Here is an 18713-nt window from a genome sequence, read left to right on the forward strand (position 1 = left end):
CTATATGTGAGGGAATGAAATCATATCACTCTGAAAGCCCATATACAAAAGTAAATTCGAAATGGATCAAAGACCTAAATGTAAGTCATGATACAAAAAACTCTTAGAGAAAATCATATGCAAAAAATTCCTGTACATAAACATGAGCGACATCTTCATGAACATATCTCCCTGGGCAAGAGAAAGGAAAGCAAAAATGAACAAGCAGGTCTATATCAGGACACAAAGCTTCTGTACAGCAAAGGACAGCACAAGTAGAAATGGCATCCTACATTATGGGAAGATATATTCATAAATGACAGATCCAATAGAGGATTGACATCCAAAATATATAAAGAGCCCATGCACCAAAACAACCCAAAAGCAAATAAAACAATTAAAAAATGGACAGAGGTGCTGAACAGACAGTTCTCCAAGAAATTCAGAAGGCCAACAGAAACATGAAAATATGCTGCACATCGCTAGGCACCACAGAAATGCCAACTAAAGCCACAATAAGATAGCGGCTAACACCAGTTAAGGATCGCAGCCATCCAAAAGACAAACGGCGAGGTAGTGGAGAAAGGAGAACCCTCCTACACTGCTGGTGGTGGGACTGTAAATTAGTTCAACCATTGTGGAAAGCAGTATGGAGGTTCCGCAAAAACTCAAACTAGAAATAGCATTTGACCCAGGAATTCCACTCCTTGGAATATACACCAAGAATGCAGCAGCTCTGTTTGGAGCTAGAGGGTATTATGCAAAGTGGAATAAGCCAGGCGGAGAAAGAGAAGTACTCAATGATTTCACTCATATGTGGAGTATATGAACAAAGAAGATACTGAAGGAACAAAACAGCAGCAGAATCACAAAACCCTAGAATGGACTAACAGTTATGAAAGTGAGAGGGACTGGGGAGAATGGTTGGGAAGGGATGGATGAGGGGGAAACAAAAAGAAAGGGGACATTACGATTAGCATGTGTTATTTGGGTACAGAGGTACGTGGAGGGCTGTGCAAAACAGAGAAGACAAGTAGTGATTCTACAGCATCTTCCTACGCTGAGGGACACTGAATGTAGTGGGGTTTGTGGGGGGGACTTGGTGATGGGGGGAGTCTAGTAACCATAATGTTGCTCATGTAATTGCAGATGAACGATACCAACAACAAAAAATTATCAACGTTGTGCTCATCAAATTTCTCTTACCGTATCTTTTTTCTGGAAAGACAATTCACAAGTTATCATGTCACTTTAGCTTTAAGTAACAGTACTTCCCTGATGAGATCAACTACTTTCTGACTACATGAACTGAGCAAAATAGTTCAAGTGCTCTCATTAGTAAGAAAACACATTTAAAAATACTTCAATACACACCTTTGCGTATCTGAGATACTAAAAATGATACAACTAATGTTAATACATCACATCCCTCAGACAGCTGCGGGAGAATTCTAAAACAGTAGGTGTAGAAACTAACAGTATCTACTGAGAACAAGGAAATACAATCCAGCAATGTCACTTTAGAATGCAAGCAGCAGAAATATACACATCCAGCATAAATCATAATAGCTGACAAAATTCTATGCTCGACCAAACCCTCCTCGTTTCCCACTAGACGTAAAGTGTTAGGCTCATCTGTTTGTGGGCTGTTCAGTTTTACCAAGAATCCTAAATCAATTTATCCAGAATCCAATCCTTGCTATCTCATCACCTGGTGCCAATGGAGTTCATTTCTTACACTCCCCACGTCCAAGGTGTCTGGTACTTATGTCAGCCAGAATCATACCCCTCCCCTTTCTTTTCTCAGTTCTTTATCATCTACTGTCCCCCTTCTGTAAATTAATTCCTACTACTGTGCTGCACAGTTCTATGCCATCTCCCCTCACCCCAACTCTGAGACCCCAATGCTCAGTCCCTTCTGAAGTGTCTTCTTTATCCTCTAACAGTATAATGACTCTAGTGAAGGAAAAAGATGGCAGAAAATTTAAGACAAAGTGTAATCCCCCTCCCCCAAAAACATAAACCGTGAAAAACCACCAGACTGAAAATGACCTAGAGTGCAGAACTACCTATATCTGGGGAAGAGAAGACATTACAGAAAGGGTAAAGTGGCAAAGCTGAGACCCAGCAGAACCTAAGACCTCCTCCCACACCAGCATACATGTGGGAGGAACAAGAACAGAGCAGGGAGAGGAAAGGAGCCCAAATCACTGAATATCTGCTTCAAGAGCACAAGCCCACATGACACGATACTCTGGTGATTAGTGGGGCTGGACAACAAAAATGCAGAGTGCTCCGGGTAGCTGAGATTCCAGCCAGTTGTGGAAAGCAGTCAGGACCTGCCAGCGCCTGACAAAACATCAAGGTGGGTAGTTTGAAAAGACTTTCCAGCAGTGAAGGCGTGCCAGGGGGGCAAGGGTAACGATGAGAAAGAGAGGTGACAGACACCTCCCCAATCTAAAGTAGGTCCCACAGGTCAGGAACTCTCGGTAGGCCCAGATGTTCCATCCGCCTTGCTTGCAACACAGCCCGGAATCTGTAGGTGGCCAGAAGACAACCCACTTGGCCCAGCACTAGTGTCAAGAGTTTTGGGCAAGGTAGGCAGTGAGGACGTCCACGTTTTCTCAGCTGTTTCAGCCCAACTGGGGAGATGCCTGTAGGAACCAGCCCTAGGAGCTCCTTCCTTCCCAGGGGATCCAGGTTCTGCATGCCTCTGCGCAGCAGTCCCTGCCATTGCTGCAGGCCAACTGGAGGTCAGCCCCACCCACAGTAACCCCAGCAGTGACTTGTGTGATCACAGAGGCATGGATGAAGCAAACTGCTCACACAATCAGACCACCACAAGCCATACAAAAAAGTGACCCCTGTCCACTGCACACCAAGAGCTGGGACTCCAGACAATGTTTTATCTCACAGAAGTAACAACAAGTAAGAGAAACCATGGAAGAAACAGAAGAGAGTCCAGATATTTATGGTCAATTAATACACGAGAAAGGAACCACGGACATACAATGGGGAAATGACAGCCTCTTCAACAGCTGCTGTTGGCAAAACTGGACAGATACATGTGCCACAATGAAACCGGACCACTGTGTAACCCCATACACAAAAGTAAATTCGAAATGGATCAAAGACCTGAATGTAAAGCATGATACCATAGAACTCTTGGAGAAAATCATATGCAAAAATCTCCTGGACATAAGCACAAATGACTTCTTCATGACCATATCTCCCTGGGCAAGGGAAACAAAAGCAAAAATGAACAAGCAGGACTACATCAGGCCGAAAACCTTCTGTACAGCAAAGGACAGCACCAATAGAAAAGGCATCCTACCTTATGGGAGGATATATTCATAAATGACAGATACGATAAAGGGTTGACATCCAAAATATATAAAGAGTTCATGCACCTCAACAAACAAGCAAATAATCCAATTAAAACATAGGCAGAGGAGCTGAACAGACAGTTCTCCACAGAAATTCAGATGGCCAAGAGACACATGAAAAGATGCTGTACATTGCTAGTCACGAGAAATGCAAATTAAAGCCACAATGAGATATAGGCTCACACCTGTTAAGGATCACAGCCATCCAAAAGACAAACGGAGACATAGTGGAGAAAGGAGAACTCTCCTACACTGCTGGTGGTGGGACTGTATATTAGTTCAACCGTTGTCAAAAGCAGTATTGAGGTTCCTCAAAAAAACTCAAGATAGTAGTAACATTTGACCCAGGAATTCCACTCCTATGAATTTACCCTAAGAATGCAGAAGCCCAGTTTTAATGTCATACACACCGCTATGTTTATTACAGTACTATATGCAATAGCCAAGAAATGGAAGCAACCTAGAGTCCATCAGTAGATGAATGGATGAAGATGATGTGGTACATATACACAATGGAATATTATTCAGCCGTAAGAAGAAATCAAATCCTATCTTTGCCAACAACCTGGACGGTGCTAGAGGGTATATGCAAAGTGAAATAAACCAGGCATGGAAAGACAAGTACCAAATGATTTCACTCATATGTGGAGTATATGTACAAGCAAAGAACCGAAGGCACAAAATTCAGCAGACTCATATAACCCAAGAATGGACTAACACTTATGAAAAGGAAAGTGAGTGGGGTGATGGGTTGAAGGGAAGGATATGTTGAAAAGAAAGAAAGTGGTCGTTATTATTAGCACGTATTATGTTGGCAGGGGTGCACTGGGAGGGCTGCGCAACACAGAGAAGACAAGTAGTAATTCTACAGCATCTTACTATGCTGGACACTGACTGTAATGGGGTTCATTGGGGGGACTTGGTGATAGAGGGAGTCTATTAAACATCAAGTCCCTCATAGTTGTAGATTAACGATACTAAAATTTAGAAAAAACATAGAATATAAATGTTTCACTTACAAAAAGGTACTAACAAAAAAACCAACCATACACTGTCATTTATCCGTAATGCGCTCACCCTGCCCTCTATAGAGATGGGATGTTCGTTCCATCAGGACAGAAAGGACACTGAGATTCTCTACCTTAAAAAAAAAGATTTGTAGCCTTTTATGATTTATGTTTAACTGATTTGCTCTTTCATCTGTTAATTGTTAGTGACTGCCTGCATTAGTGTGTTGTAATAATAGATGATCATAGAACAGAAATAAATGATATTGTGTAGTCTGGACACCTATGCCATTTCTGCTGTCACTTAACAGGGTCCATCTATTTCTTGATCCTTAACTAGATCCATGGAATACACACTACACATATGGGCTTTTCATATTTCTGTGACTTACAATGAAGATCCTCTTCTCTATATTCCAACCTAAATTCCACCATCATTTACCCAAACATTAAGGAGCACAAATGCTTCTGGCTTCATGAGCTAGCACTATTTCACAAATAGCTTTGGCATAACACCAAGAAATCTGACTTTCAATTCTTCACGTTTAGAGTACAATTTCATTTCTACCTCATTAAATCACCATTGAAAACAAAAAGGCTGAGTTCAACTTTTCACTTTAATAAAAACAGAATAAATCCAGCACATGCAGTGGTAGCACCTAAAACAAATACAATTAGCACTAATAATCTTACAGTGACATGAAGTCCAATGTCTCCATTTAGAAAGTTTAAATGTTTTACCAACAACATTTGTTTTTAGTTTGCTAAAAGTTTCACATTTGTTAAAAGTGAAAATATTCCTGGTGGACAGAACATTGGAAAATTCACTCATTATGGGACTACCAAAGATAACCATGTTTGAGGATTGCAAATATGCTAGTTACTAGAAACCAAACCAAACATATACCTTAACAAAACTAAGAGAACCTTTTGATAATGTGGATACTTCACACCAGTGTTCACAAATGTTTCATGAATATTTTAAGTATATCAAAACCTTGGCATATTTTAATTTCAAGTTGCCCATTTGTCCTTAAATATTGTCAAGAAATCATTGGCTAGCTACACTGCCAATGATTAATCTGAGTCAAGCTTAATAAAACTTAACATTAAAAGCTCATACTACCCTGAAACACATTTTCACATACAGTGATGTTCAACATTTAAGTGCCAGTGTTTTTTCATACTGTCCTCTGGTCAAGTTTCTCTAAACTTTCTAAGAACACATTTAGGCTTACAAAAATAAATTGTGTCAAAAATATTCAATGAATATTACACAAACTAGCAACAAAAAGTATCTAAAATCTATTGTGTGCAAATAGATTTCAACGACGACTCTGGTTCCAAATAACATTTTAGAATGTATAGTTAATAAGCTGCCTTCAACCATGTCCAAGAGACAGAATAAGATTGGAATTTTAGAACACGCACACAAGACACATATATAAAATTCTCTGACTGCAGTAAGAACTTTGTAGAAAGTTATGGTGAAAATGTACAAGAGTCTAAACCTTTACACTAAGTGTAATAGCACCATAACAAATGCCTATACTACTTATGTTTTACAAGGCACAATATGCTTGAAATCTCCTGCACTTTATGATGTTTTTGCATTATGCCATCATCAAGATTAACTGGTAAAGATTACTGCATTCCAGACACAAAATTAGCAGAGAGTTCAAAGTGGCAGAGGTATTTTTAGGGATGGACAATCGTCTTTGGCCAAGTTAGGAAAGAGGCTATAAATATAATGGAATCCTATGCAACTAAGAGAGAATACAACTGCAGTATAGAGAAATGACACCTTGTGCAGTAGAGTACATATTTTCATCCTCTTTGATCTCAAGGATTTGTTTATTACTCTAATCTACAAAGTCTACAAATGTAAGCCATTTTAACATTTCAGTGCAGTTTTAACAGACTAATGTGAGTCTGTATTAAAGCCTGCTGTATAATCCTGCTTATATCCTCTTGACCAAGAAACATCAACACTAGCATGCGTTAAAGACTAAATTCTAACCCATAAAGAGGACTGGTAAATTGCCATGGGTCAGTCATCTACTATTTAAATTTCATGCATGGCCAGCATCAAAAACATCTAATTAAGATGAAATCCCCTCCAAGCACTTGTTATCAAACCTCTTCACTTTTCCTAATAGTATGCCCACATTTGCCTGACTTTACCCTAAACGTTACAAGAGGAGTTGTATTACTTGCAAAATGCTTGAAGATGTTTTGAAATATATATGGATACATTTGTACTTGCCACCTCAACATAGCTGCAATGGCTCAAAAGTTCTAAATGCCAAACCAGAATAGAGTGAGCAAATCACTTAGTACAATTCGCCACATTTTGAACTAATTCAGCACTAAGATGTTCTTCTTCCCAGTCTTCCTTTATGAAAATGTCTCAACACAAGCTACTGCCCAAGTTTTTTCCTTTACATTTATATCAAATTGATGATTCCTGCTAAGTGACATCATTAGACCTGTGTGCCAAGGTTTGATTTTAGCCCAACTTCAGTATCTTTATTTGAACGATTGACATTTTGGGCATTAGTGAGCCAAAAGGACATCAAAACAGTAAGTTGTCCTAAGTTTAAGTCACAATTAACAAACGATCCTTAGTCAAAAAAGTATAAATGCAGTTTGGGGTGGGAATAAGCAGGAGGGGGGGTTAATCCAAGCTACATCAATTAAATCTTTAAATCAACTTTATTAATAGACTGTTGACTACTGTTTTCTTCTTGTGTCTTTGAGCTCCGTTGAATTTTCAGGACAATCACAGTTGGTAACTGGACAGCAGTTCTTAAAGCTACACGATATGTTCTGGCTAAGATACATGTGGTTTCCAGATGAGGTTGTTTACAAGGATGACTTTGTTGTAAAGCAGATTCAATTGCCCCAGCAGCTGACACCCTGGAAGCTGTAATTTCCTCCATGTCCATCACTAGTGTAGAAGCCTCCATAACCAGCTGTCAAGAGATATTAAAAAAAAATTCAGCCAGCACTTTTAAGTAAGTTTTCTTCTCAAGTACTTTAAATATAAACGTTGTAAAAGATAGCTACAGAATTGGATTTTGTGTTCTTTAGAAATTAAATTTCTCCACTAATTTATTCTTTGAAAAAAAGAAGTCTTTGCCAAAAATATGAAATGGAAAAAATTATGTTACCTCCACCAAATCCTCTGCTGCTGCTGTCACCACCTCCACCACTGTGGCTGCTGCTTGCATGACTACTACTAAAGGCAGAACTGGTGGAAACTCTACTTTGTTGATAGTCTCTGGCACCAAATCCTCCACTGAATCTACTATTAAAAGGAAAAATTCTTTTAATGAACAAGAAATTCAATAAAATGACAATTCCTGTCCATAGACCCACTATTTCTGATTTTTCAAACCAGTTTCCAATGTGGTCAATTCCTCAAATAGTGTTCCTGAAGACCTGAGCAGTTAACATCAACATTTTTGACTCCACTTCAGCCTTCCTAAGGCCATCCCTTATCCAAGTATGCGAATTGTGCACAGTATTTTACTTAACCCCCATAGAGAAAAATAAGAAGGCTGGAAACAATCCGTACCTCTTAGAATGTCCATGACTGCTGCCCTTACAGTGGTGTTCATGAGCCATGTTTCCCAACCAAGATGGCACTTCTTGTTTAGCTTCAACAAGTAGATCCAACAAATCCTTTGTGATATTTCTATTTCTTTCATTAAAGAATGAGGTGGCAAGGCCTACAAGAGTCCAAATATGTATATAATGCCTGGATTCCTGTGAAGTTGCTCAGTGTTTTTACTTATATGCAGAATAACCACAACTCAAAAATGTGACGTTATAATTCAAGTTAAACTGGAATACAAATAACTGTTATCTGACACCTGATTGATGTCATGTCCAACCTTCCCTTAAAAATAAAGGTTCTAGTATTTCAGATTCTGTGTCAAACTAAAACACTTTACCAAGGTTTCCTACACGTCCTGTACGACCAATCCGATGTACATATTCTTCAATATCACTTGGCAAGTCAAAATTGATTACATGTTTCACATTTGAAATGTCTAATCCTCTTGCTGCCACCTGAAAAATAACTTTTGTTAAAAGAAAGCAATAGTCAAACATGCATAACCCAAAAACAAAAATGTACTCACGGATGTAGCCACTAGAATCGGGCTTTTTCCTGAACGGAACTGGTGAAGGGCCTCCTCTCTATCCCTCTGTGATCGATCTCCATGAATACTGGTACAAGCATATCCTTCACAGGATAAGAAATCCTCGAGAGAACTGGCACGCTTCTTGGTCTGCACGAACACTAACGTCAGTGAATCCTTCCCTGAAAAATTGTATGTAAGATTTTGTTTACTAACAGCAACAGGTGTAATTACCTTTTCTAAATATTAACTGGCTTTCATTTTGTGCTAGGTAAACAAGCACATGGAGCTAATAAAAACTTAACACTTAAGAAGGTAAGTGAAAGACAAGGTAGAGGCTAAGGAGAGCCAAACTGGTCTTTCTTACACCTAGCTGACACTACTTATAATTCACCTTACCTGCTGCATTTAAGAGGTCAAGCAAAAATGACCGTTTGTCTGACTCTTCCACCCAAACTACCTTCTGCGTGATGCTTTCAGACGTAGAGCCAACTCTGCCTACCGTCAGGAAGATATAATCATCCAAGAAATCATGAGCAAGCCACTGAAAAAAGGGAAAAATAAAAGCCTGAAGTATTATTACTCTAACTTTTTAAGTGTCTGAAGACACTCAAGTACTTATTAACAAATACGTTCTAAAAAAGGAAGTTGTATTTTTTCTAAAAAAACAACACCTGTATTCCCTTAGGAAAGGTAGCACTGAACATCATGGTGTGGCGAATACCCTTCCGTGGCATACTGCCTTGTTCAACTATACGACGTATCTGAGGTTCAAATCCCATATCCAGCATTCTATCAGCTTCGTCCAACACTACGTATCTGTTACAAAAAAACACCCAATTTAGGATCTGATGAGAAACTTACAGTTGAATATAGTTGTGTCTTTAATTAAGCTTGATACATTTATCCAACACTCTTACTACACAAAGTAACACATGAAATACACTTAAGTCACACAAGCAAAGGAGATTATTACTTGACTCTGTACCAATACAGGCTAACTGTTATTTTTCAAAGACTATGTAGAAAGTTAAAATCATTCATGTTTTAATCTAAATACTAATAAATCACTACAAAATGACCACTAATATTAAAAAAGCTTCATCTCAGAGGAGGGGCCAAGATGGTGGCGACAGAAGGGCAGCAGAAATCTCCTCCCAAAACCATATATATTTTTGAAAATACAACAAATACAACTATTCCTAAAAGAGAGGCCAGAAGATACAGTACAACAAACAGTAAGGCTACATCTACAGCTGCGAGAACCGAGCGCCTCATGAAGGGGGTAAGATACAAGCTGAGGACCGGCAGGAGCTGAGCACTCCACCAACCCCCGCCCACCAGCGGGAGGAGAGGAGTTGGAGTGAGGAGGGTGAGGGAGCCCAGGTATGCTAAATACCAAGCCCTAGTCATCCTCACCGGGAGCACAGACACACAGTACATGGTGTGCTGGATATTAGGGAAACGCAACAGTAAAACATGTGAGCAGGTTGCCACTGCTGGTGCCCTAGGGACAAAAGAAAAGCGAGTGCTTTTTGAAAGACGTAAAGAGAAAGAGGCCTCACAGCATCCAGCCACACTCAGACCAGCAGCTGGGTATCCTGGGGAACTTCAGGCACCATAAACACTAACACTCTGAGCAGAAGTGCAGTTCTGAAGCCCCTCATGGTGGTTAAACAGCCTCCTGTCAATTACCCTTCCCGAGTGGTCCTGCCACAGCAGGGGAGCAGCCTGAGAGTAGCTGCGCCCACAGCAGCTGCCCAGGGCCTCCTCCACAGCCACCGGGGACAGACTCAGAGGCTCCACGGCATGTGGCAGCCCGGCACAGACAGAGGAAGCTGGGACAGGGTGTGAAGGGTAGCCGTTATCGCAGGAGAGCACACCCAGTGTGCCTGCCTCTCCCCGCAGGGCCCGGGGATGCCCCGATGGCTGCACCGCCTGCAGCAGCTCAGGAAATAAAACCAGAAGCTGCTCCTGGTGTGTGGGTAACCGGCACAGGCAGCGGAGAAGGGCAAGGTGACCAACAAGCAGGAGAGGACTTTGTGACACAAGCGCTACCTGCCTACAGCTTCCTCTACCGCCATGAAAAGGCGGAGGAATTTGGTGCAGTCCAGAATTACTCTTGGTGCCCGAGAGAGGGCCTGGAGAGATAGATTTAACCTAACTCCCTGAAAAAGAATTCAATATTAACGTCATAACCATGCTGATGGACCTGCAGAGAAATATGCAAGAGCTAAAGGATCAAGTTAGGAGGAAGAATACAGAAATAAAACAATCTCTGGAAGGACTTGAGAGCAGACTGGCTGGGGTGCCAGAGACCGTTAATGGAACAGAGAGCAGACAACAGAAACACAGAGAAGCTGAGGCAGAGAGAGATAAAAGGATCTCCAGGAATGAAAGACCATTCAGAGAACTGTGTGACCAAGCCAAATGGGACAATATCCACATTAAAGGGGTACCAAAAGAAGAAGAGAGGAAAAGGGACAGAAGGTGCCTTTGAAGAAATAACTGCTGAAAACATCCCAAAACTGGGGGAGGAAATAGTCTCTCAGACCTTGGAAGACCACAAGGGACCCAGGGAGGAGGACACCAAGACGCATAATTAAAATGGCATTGACCAAGGACAAGGCGAGAGTTTTAAAGGCAGCCAGAGAGAGAAAAAAGGTCACCTACAAAGGAAAACCATCAGGATATCATCAGACTTCTCAACAGAAACCTTACAGGCCAGAAGATAACAACATGATATATTTAATGCAATGATACAGAAGGGCCTAGAACAAGGAATACTGTATCAAGCACAATTATCATTTAAATATGAAGGACACATTAAACAATTTCCGGAAAAGCAAAAGTTGAGGGAATTTGCCTCCCACAAACCACCTCTACAGGGTATTTTAGAGGGACTGCTCTAGATGGGAGCACTCCTAAGGCTAAATAGATGTCACCACAGAAAATAAAATCACAGCAAAGAAAGCACACCAACCAAACACTAACTAAACACAAAAAATAAAATCAACTACGCACAAAAGCAGTCAAAGGAAACACAAGGAGTACAGAATAAAACACCTAACATATAAAGAATGGAGGAGGAGGAATAAGAAGGGAGAAAAATCATCATCAGACTGTGTGTATAATAGCTTAATAAGGAAGTTTGTAAGACAGGTAGTAAAGACGCTACCCTTGAACATTTGGTAAACACAAATCTAAAGCCTGCAATGGCAATAAATACATATCTTTCAATAGTCACCATAAATGTAAACAGATTGAATAAACCAATCAAATGACACAGAGTAACAGAATGGATAAAAAAGCAAGACCCATCTATATTCTGCTTAACAGACACACACCTCAAACCCAAAGACATACACAGACTAAAAGTCAAGAGATGGAAAAAGATATTTTATGCAAACAACTGGGAGAAAAAAGCAGGTGTTGCAGTACTAGTATCAGACAAAATAGACTTCAAAACAGAGAAAGTAAAAAGCAATAAAGAAGGACATTATGTAATGAGAATGAGGTCATTCCAGCAAGAGGATATAACCATTACAAATATACATGCACCCAACACAGGCATATCAGCATATGGGAAACAAATACTAACAGAACTAAAGGAGGAAAGAGAATGCAATGCATTCATTTTAGGAGACTTCAACAGACCACTTACTCCAAAGGACAGATCACCACCAGACAGAAACTAAGGACACAGAGGTACTGAACAACACACTAGAACAGAAGGACCTAACAGACTTCTATAGAACTCTACACCCATACACACTCTCCTCTAGTGCATATGCAGCATTGTCCAGAGTAGACCACGTATGAGGCCACAAAAAGAACCTCAGTAAATTCAAAAAGGTAGAGATTTTACCAACCAAATTCTCAGGCCGCAAAAGTGTAAAACTAGAAATAAATTGTACAAAGAAAGCAAAAAGGCTCACAAACACATGGAGGCTTAACAACGTGCTCCTAAATAATCAATGGATAATGACCAATTTAAAAGAGATCAGGCAATATTTGGAGACAAATGACAACACCACCACAAAGCCCCAACTTTTGCGGGACACAGCGAAGGCTGTTCTAAGAGGAAAGTATATAGAAATACAGGCCTATTTAAAGTAGGAAGAAAAATCCCAAATGAATAGTCTAAAGTCACAATTATTGAAACTGGAAAAAGAACAAATGAGTCCAAAGTCAGCAAAACAAAGGACATAATAAAAATCAGAGTAGAAATAAATAAAATTGAGAAGAATAAAACAATAGAAAAAATCAATGAAATGAAGAGGTGGATCTTTCAGAAAATAAACGAAATAAGCCCCTAGTCCGACTTAGTAAGAGAAAAAGAAGATTCTACACACATCAACAGAATTAGAAATAGGAAAGGAAAAATCACGACGGACCCCACCGAAATACAAAGAATTATTAGAGAATACTATGAGAATCTGGATGCTAACAAGCTGGAAACCTCAAAGAAATGGACAACTTCCTAGAAAAATACAACCTTCCAAGACTGACCAAGAAAGAAAGAGAAAATCTAAAGACACCAATTACTAGCAACGAAGTTGCATCAGTAATCAAAAAACTACTCAAGAGAAAAACCCCCAGGCTAGGTGGATTTACCACAGAATTTTATCAGACATACACAGAAGACAGAATATCAATTTTCCTTAAAGTTTTCCAAAAAATAGAAGAGGCGGGCAAACTTCCAAACTCATTCTATGAAGCCAGGATCACTCTAATACCAAAACCAGGCAAAGACTCCACAGAAAATGAAAACTACAGACCAACATCCCTGACGAACATAGATGCAAAAATACTCAACAAAATATTAGCAAACAGAATTCAAAAAACATCAAGAGGATCATAAACCATGACCAAGTAGGATTCATCCCAGGGACGGAAGGATGGTACAACATTCGAAAATCCATCAACATCATCCACCACATCAACAAACAGAAAGACAAAAACCAGATGACCATCTCCACAGACACTGTGAAAGTGTTCAACAAAATTAAACATCCATTCTCGATAAAAACTCTCAACAATATGGCTAGAGAGGGCAAGTTCCTCAACATAACAAAGGCCATATATGACAAACCCACAGCCAACATCATACTTAACGGTGAGAAGCTGAAAGCTTTACTACTAAGATTGGGAACAAGACAGGGATGCCCACTCTCCCCATTGTTATTCGACATAGTACTGGAGGACCTAGCCACAGCAATTAGACAAAACAAAGAAATACAAGGAATCCAGATTGGTAAAGAAGAGGTCAGATCAAATTGTCCTGTTTGCAGATGACATGATATTGTACATAAAAACACTTAAATACTCCACCCCAAACCTACTAGAACCAATATCTGAATTCAGCAAAGTTACAGGATACAAAATTAATACACAGAAAATCTACTGCTTTCCTATACACTTACAATGAACTTGGAGACAGAGAAATCGGAAAAAAATTCTATTCACAATTGCATCAAAAAGAATAAAATACCTAGGTATAAAACCTAACCAAGGAAGTGAAAGACCTCTATTCTGAAAACTACAAGACACTCTTAAGAGAAACTGAGGTCACTAACAAATGGAAACTCATCCCATGCTCTTGCCCAGGTAGAATGAATATTGTCAAAACGGCCAAACTCATTAAAGCAGTCTACAAATTTAATGCACTCCATATCAAAATACCACAGCGTTCTTTAACAAACTGGAACAACTCTAAAATTCACATGGAACCCCCATTTCAGCAGTCCTGAAAAGGAAGAATAAAGTGGGGGGCATTTTGCTTCCCAACTTCAAGCTCTACTTCAAAGCCACAGTAATCAAGACAATTTGGTACTGTCACCACAACAGACCCACAGACCAGCGGAACCGGATAGAGACCTCTTCATGCACGTATCTCCCCAGGCAAGGGAAACAAAAGCAAAGATGAATAAGCGGGACTATACCAGGCTGAAAAGCTTCTGTACAGCAAAGGACACCATCAATAGAACAAAAAGGAATCCTACAGTATGGGAGAATATATTCATAAATGACAGATCCGATTAAAGGGTTGACATCCAAAATATATAAAGAGCGCGTGCACCTCAACAAACAAAAAGCAAATAATCTAATCCAAAAATGGTCAGAGGAGCTAAACTAGAGAGTTCTCCAAAGAAACGCAGATGGCCAACAGAGATATGAAAAGATGCTCCACATCACTAGTCATGAAAGAAATGCAAATGAAAACCGCAATGAGATATCACCTCACAGCGGTATGGATCGCCAGCATCGAAAAAACAAATGACAACAAATGTTGGCGAGGTTGTGGAGAAAGGGGAACCCTCCTACACAGCTGGTGGGAATGTAAATTAGGTTCAACCATGTGGAAAGCAGTACAGAGGTTCCTCAAAAAACTCAAAATAGAAATACCGTTTGACCCAATAATTCCACTCCTAGGAATTTACCCTAAGAATGCAGCAGCCCAGTTTGAAAAAGACATATGCACCCCTAAGTTTATCGCAGCACTATTCACAATAGCCAAGAAATGGAAGCAACCTAAGTGTCCATCAGGAGATGAATGGATAAAGAAGATAGTGGTACATATACACAATGGAATATTATCCAGCTGCAAAAAGAAAACAAATCCTATCATTTCCAACAGCATGGATGGAGCTAGAGTTTATTATGTTCAGAGGAATAAGCCAGGAGGAGAAAGACTAGTACAAAATCATCTCACTCGTATGTGGAGTAGAAGAGCTAAGAAGAAACTGAAGGAACAAAACAGCAGCAGACCCCAAGAACCCAAGAATGGACTAACAGTTACCAAAGGGAAAGGGACTGGGGAGGATGGGTGGGAAGGGAGGGATAAGGGGGTTAAAAAAGACAGGGGCATTATGATTTGCATGTATGATACGGGGAGTGGTGGCACGAGGAGGGCTTTGCAACAGAGAAGAGAAGTAGTGAGTCTACAGCATCTTAACATGCTGATGGAAACTGACTGTAATGAGGTTTTCGGCGGAGGCCTGGTGATGGGGGAAGTATAGGCAATATAATATTCCTCATGTAATTGTAGATTAACGATACCAAAAGAAAGCTACACCTCAGATACAGAAATTAACTTACTTGCAGAAGTCTAATCCAATTTTTCCTCTTTCCATCATATCCAGTAGACGCCCTGGAGTGGCAACTAACAAGTGACACCCACGTTCTAAATCTCGAATCTGCTGACCAATATCAGCACCACCATAAACCACACAAGGTCGAACTCTAGACCGGTATGAAAACTGTAAGCAAAGGATTCATTGGGTAGTCAGAAATGTATCACTAATTAAAAATAGCAACAATAAGTAAAATGCATATTTACTTTTCTGGCTTCCTCATAGATCTGTACAGCCAGTTCTCTTGTAGGAGCTAAAACTAAGGAAACTGGGTATTGTTTACGGCGTCCATACCTTCCATTTTCCTAAAAAGAAATTTTATGAATTAAACTTAAAGACCCAAAATTTGTTCATTCTTTAAAAAATTCTTGACATCAAAATTCCCTTTGTTACTTAAAAATTACATGCAAAACTGGCTTTCTGTTGGATTATCAGTCTGAAAACAAAATTTAAAAAATGAAAATAAAGTACACTTGGCATCACTTAGAAAGAAGGGTCCCAACAAATATTTTGGTAAGTCTTCCAATGAAAAAACTTCTTACAAGGATTTCTTTACCTTCACAGCCCTCAAAGCCTCGCCTGGACCATCTGCATAAATCTGACTTAAGATGGGTAAGAGAAATGCTGCTGTTTTTCCAGAGCCTGTAAGAAAAACATTTTATGAAGTATTCCAAACACCCTCTTGTGTTAAGAAAATTTTACTCTACGAAAATTTTACTCTATGCCTAATTTTCTGGAAAACATGGTATATTTACACAGCTAAGCAAAAAGTGCCAGCTGAGGAACTTCTGTGAACATTTTATACAATGCACTATTCAATTCTCTGCATTTTAATTTACACAGAAACAACCATTTTGCTTAATCCTGCATCCACTTCCACTTCAATACTTTTTTGGTATATACACTGTTGGAATGTGAAGCAGGAGTCAGCAATTCCGAAGAGTCCAAAAGAGGGTTCTCAGGGCCAGTATGTCTCTGCCATTGGAAAACTGTAGTTGTTTCAGGAAAACTCATTGAGAAAGCAGGCAGTGGCGTCAACCTAAAGGCCACAATTAGGTATAAAAGATGGGCAAGCATGGTGATATGATTGGGTTAGCCAAATATGAACACAGTGGACACAATCAGTGTGACAAATCAGACGAGGACGGTTGGTTAAAACCTCTCCACCAAGTGGACACCTGAAGCAGTTAGTTTGTGAAATGTGCATTAACTGTTATAAAACTTACTATACACATCGTATAATACATATATGACAGAGATTGAGAAAACTTACATCAACTTTAAATTCAAATGACTCAAAATTTGTAATACATCCAAACAGAAGTTTTAATACTGTTCTGCCATCTTTAACCCAACCTAAATTAAGAATAAATTACTATTCCTGCCCTCCTCCATTCCCCAATTCCCAAAATACTCTCTTCCTTTTCCCCAACCTAATTTTTATGGATCACAGGATCTTCCCTTGTTCTGTTGCAGCAGTATCAAACTGACAATTTGTTACAGACTTCCCCAAGATACCCTGATGAGACACACTGATTTCATCCAAAGGATCCAAAGACACAAGGTAAAAAGAGACATCACCAACTAGCCTTTACCTAGCTCAAAATCAAGCTAATAAACACAGTACTCAGGTACCCCTACACAATGTACTACTTTTAGCGCTAGTCTAGGTAAGATACTGACTTTTAAACTTCATCAAGTGAGCTTACCTGTTTGGGCACAAGCCATCAAGTCTCTTTTTTCTTTTATAATGGGAATGGCATGCTTTTGCACTGGAGTTGGACGAGTGTAACAAGTAAGCTCAATGTTCCCCATGATAATTTCTCCCATCTCAACATCACTGAACTGTAAAGAAATTTAACCAGATCAAATGTACATAAGATGAGAAATAACACTATCCATTGTAATTTGTTTGATAATACAAGAATGGAAGAAGCCAACTGAATGCCTACCTATTCATGACTAGATTACACCTGCTTTCATTTCAGGTAAAATCGTCATGTTATTTTTTAAGAAAGCGGACTAATGTACAAATAGTGTTGGTTCTTCATTAGACACATTTTTTATTTCAGGATTACTGATAATGGTAACATTAAAAAATATCAGTCTCTCCTTTTTCATAATCCAATGAAGTTTTCAGTAGTAACTTTAATAAAGAATTGTTAAAAAAGTAACACAAAGCAACTTACACTTTCAATATGTGGAGGACAGTTATTTCCAGTTGCCTCTACTGGTATATCATCATACTTCTCAAAGTTAATCCCAGCGTTTCTTCCAGAAAACAGTTCCCTGAAACCAAATTATTATAATGCATATTATACTAGCTAGTACGTTGTCATAACAATCAACACCTTTCATAAACTTACTGCTCCAAGCGTTCACTTGGTGGAAGTGGTTTTGACCAATCATCCTCATCTGATCTGTCACCCCAACGACTGTGTCCACTGCATTCAAATTTGCTAAAGCCAGTCCTTTCACGACTGCCAAAACCATCATAGCCACTTCGTCCACGATCATCAAACCTAACCACAAGCAATTTGCCAAAATATGTCATTTATCCAAAGCCATGTTATCATCTTTCTAGAAGTATATATTAGTTAAACATTTTGGTCACAAGGACATTTAAGATGCCAAAATTCAATATTAACATCTCAATTTGTGAAATAAGGTCTTCTACTTAACCAATGGTTATACATAATGGATACATTTTCAGCTTTAGAAAACCAGCATTGTTCTTTCCTTTTTCTACAATTGTGCAGCTTAGAACAAGTCTCACATGCTAAGAATTAAGTTCTACAATACATTTAACTACTATAAACTTTACATCTGAATTTTGAAACTGATAAACCCAAAAATGTAAGATCAGGAAGAAAAGAAGGAATCTTAGTCTTGTTTGTAAAAAATAATACAGGGGCAACCAGATATTAAATTCGTAAGATCAGTTTATCAAAATTGTGCAATCATAAAAAGTGTTTAAACCAACACAAAAAGCCATAAATGATTAAACAAATAAAAATAACACTATCAAATTGCATATTTCTAGTGCATGTAAATTAA

At 39.2% G+C, this 18713-nt stretch overlaps 1 protein-coding gene across 1 annotated transcript; it reads right to left on the minus strand.

Annotated features, from left to right (window-relative positions):
• Window positions 1-7143: 7143 nt before the first annotated feature.
• LOC130682135 (ATP-dependent RNA helicase DDX3X-like) lies at window positions 7144-18398 on the minus strand. The gene is made up of 13 exons (XM_057496279.1): window positions 18023-18398; window positions 17846-17945; window positions 17366-17501; window positions 16213-16298; window positions 15863-15961; window positions 15622-15782; window positions 9195-9339; window positions 8920-9064; window positions 8521-8702; window positions 8332-8449; window positions 7953-8106; window positions 7546-7682; window positions 7144-7347 (listed from the first exon to the last, which is right to left on the minus strand). Exons 1-13 carry the CDS (start codon window positions 18208-18210, stop codon window positions 7268-7270), a joined length of 1731 nt encoding a protein of 576 aa, XP_057352262.1. The 5' UTR covers window positions 18211-18398; the 3' UTR covers window positions 7144-7267.
• Between the last annotated feature and the right edge of the window lie 315 nt (window positions 18399-18713).

Source organism: Manis pentadactyla, chromosome Y (genome assembly GCF_030020395.1).
Source record: "Manis pentadactyla isolate mManPen7 chromosome Y, mManPen7.hap1, whole genome shotgun sequence".
NCBI classification, from domain to species: domain Eukaryota; kingdom Metazoa; phylum Chordata; class Mammalia; order Pholidota; family Manidae; genus Manis; species Manis pentadactyla.

What these genes read in the sequence shown, in the direction of transcription:
- LOC130682135 (XM_057496279.1), bottom strand. Translation starts at nt 18,210, where the DNA reads ATGACATATTTTGGCAAATTGCTTGTGGTTAGGTTTGATGATCGTGGA. An exon ending in ATTGGATTAGACTTCTGCAA is followed by an intron (nt 9,340 to 15,621) that starts GTAAGTTAATTT and finishes TTTTTGTAACAG; the next exon opens with ATACGTAGTGTTGGACGAAG. An exon ending in AGTCATGGACATTCTAAGAG is followed by an intron (nt 7,683 to 7,952) that starts GTACGGATTGTT and finishes TCCTTTTAATAG; the next exon opens with TAGATTCAGTGGAGGATTTG.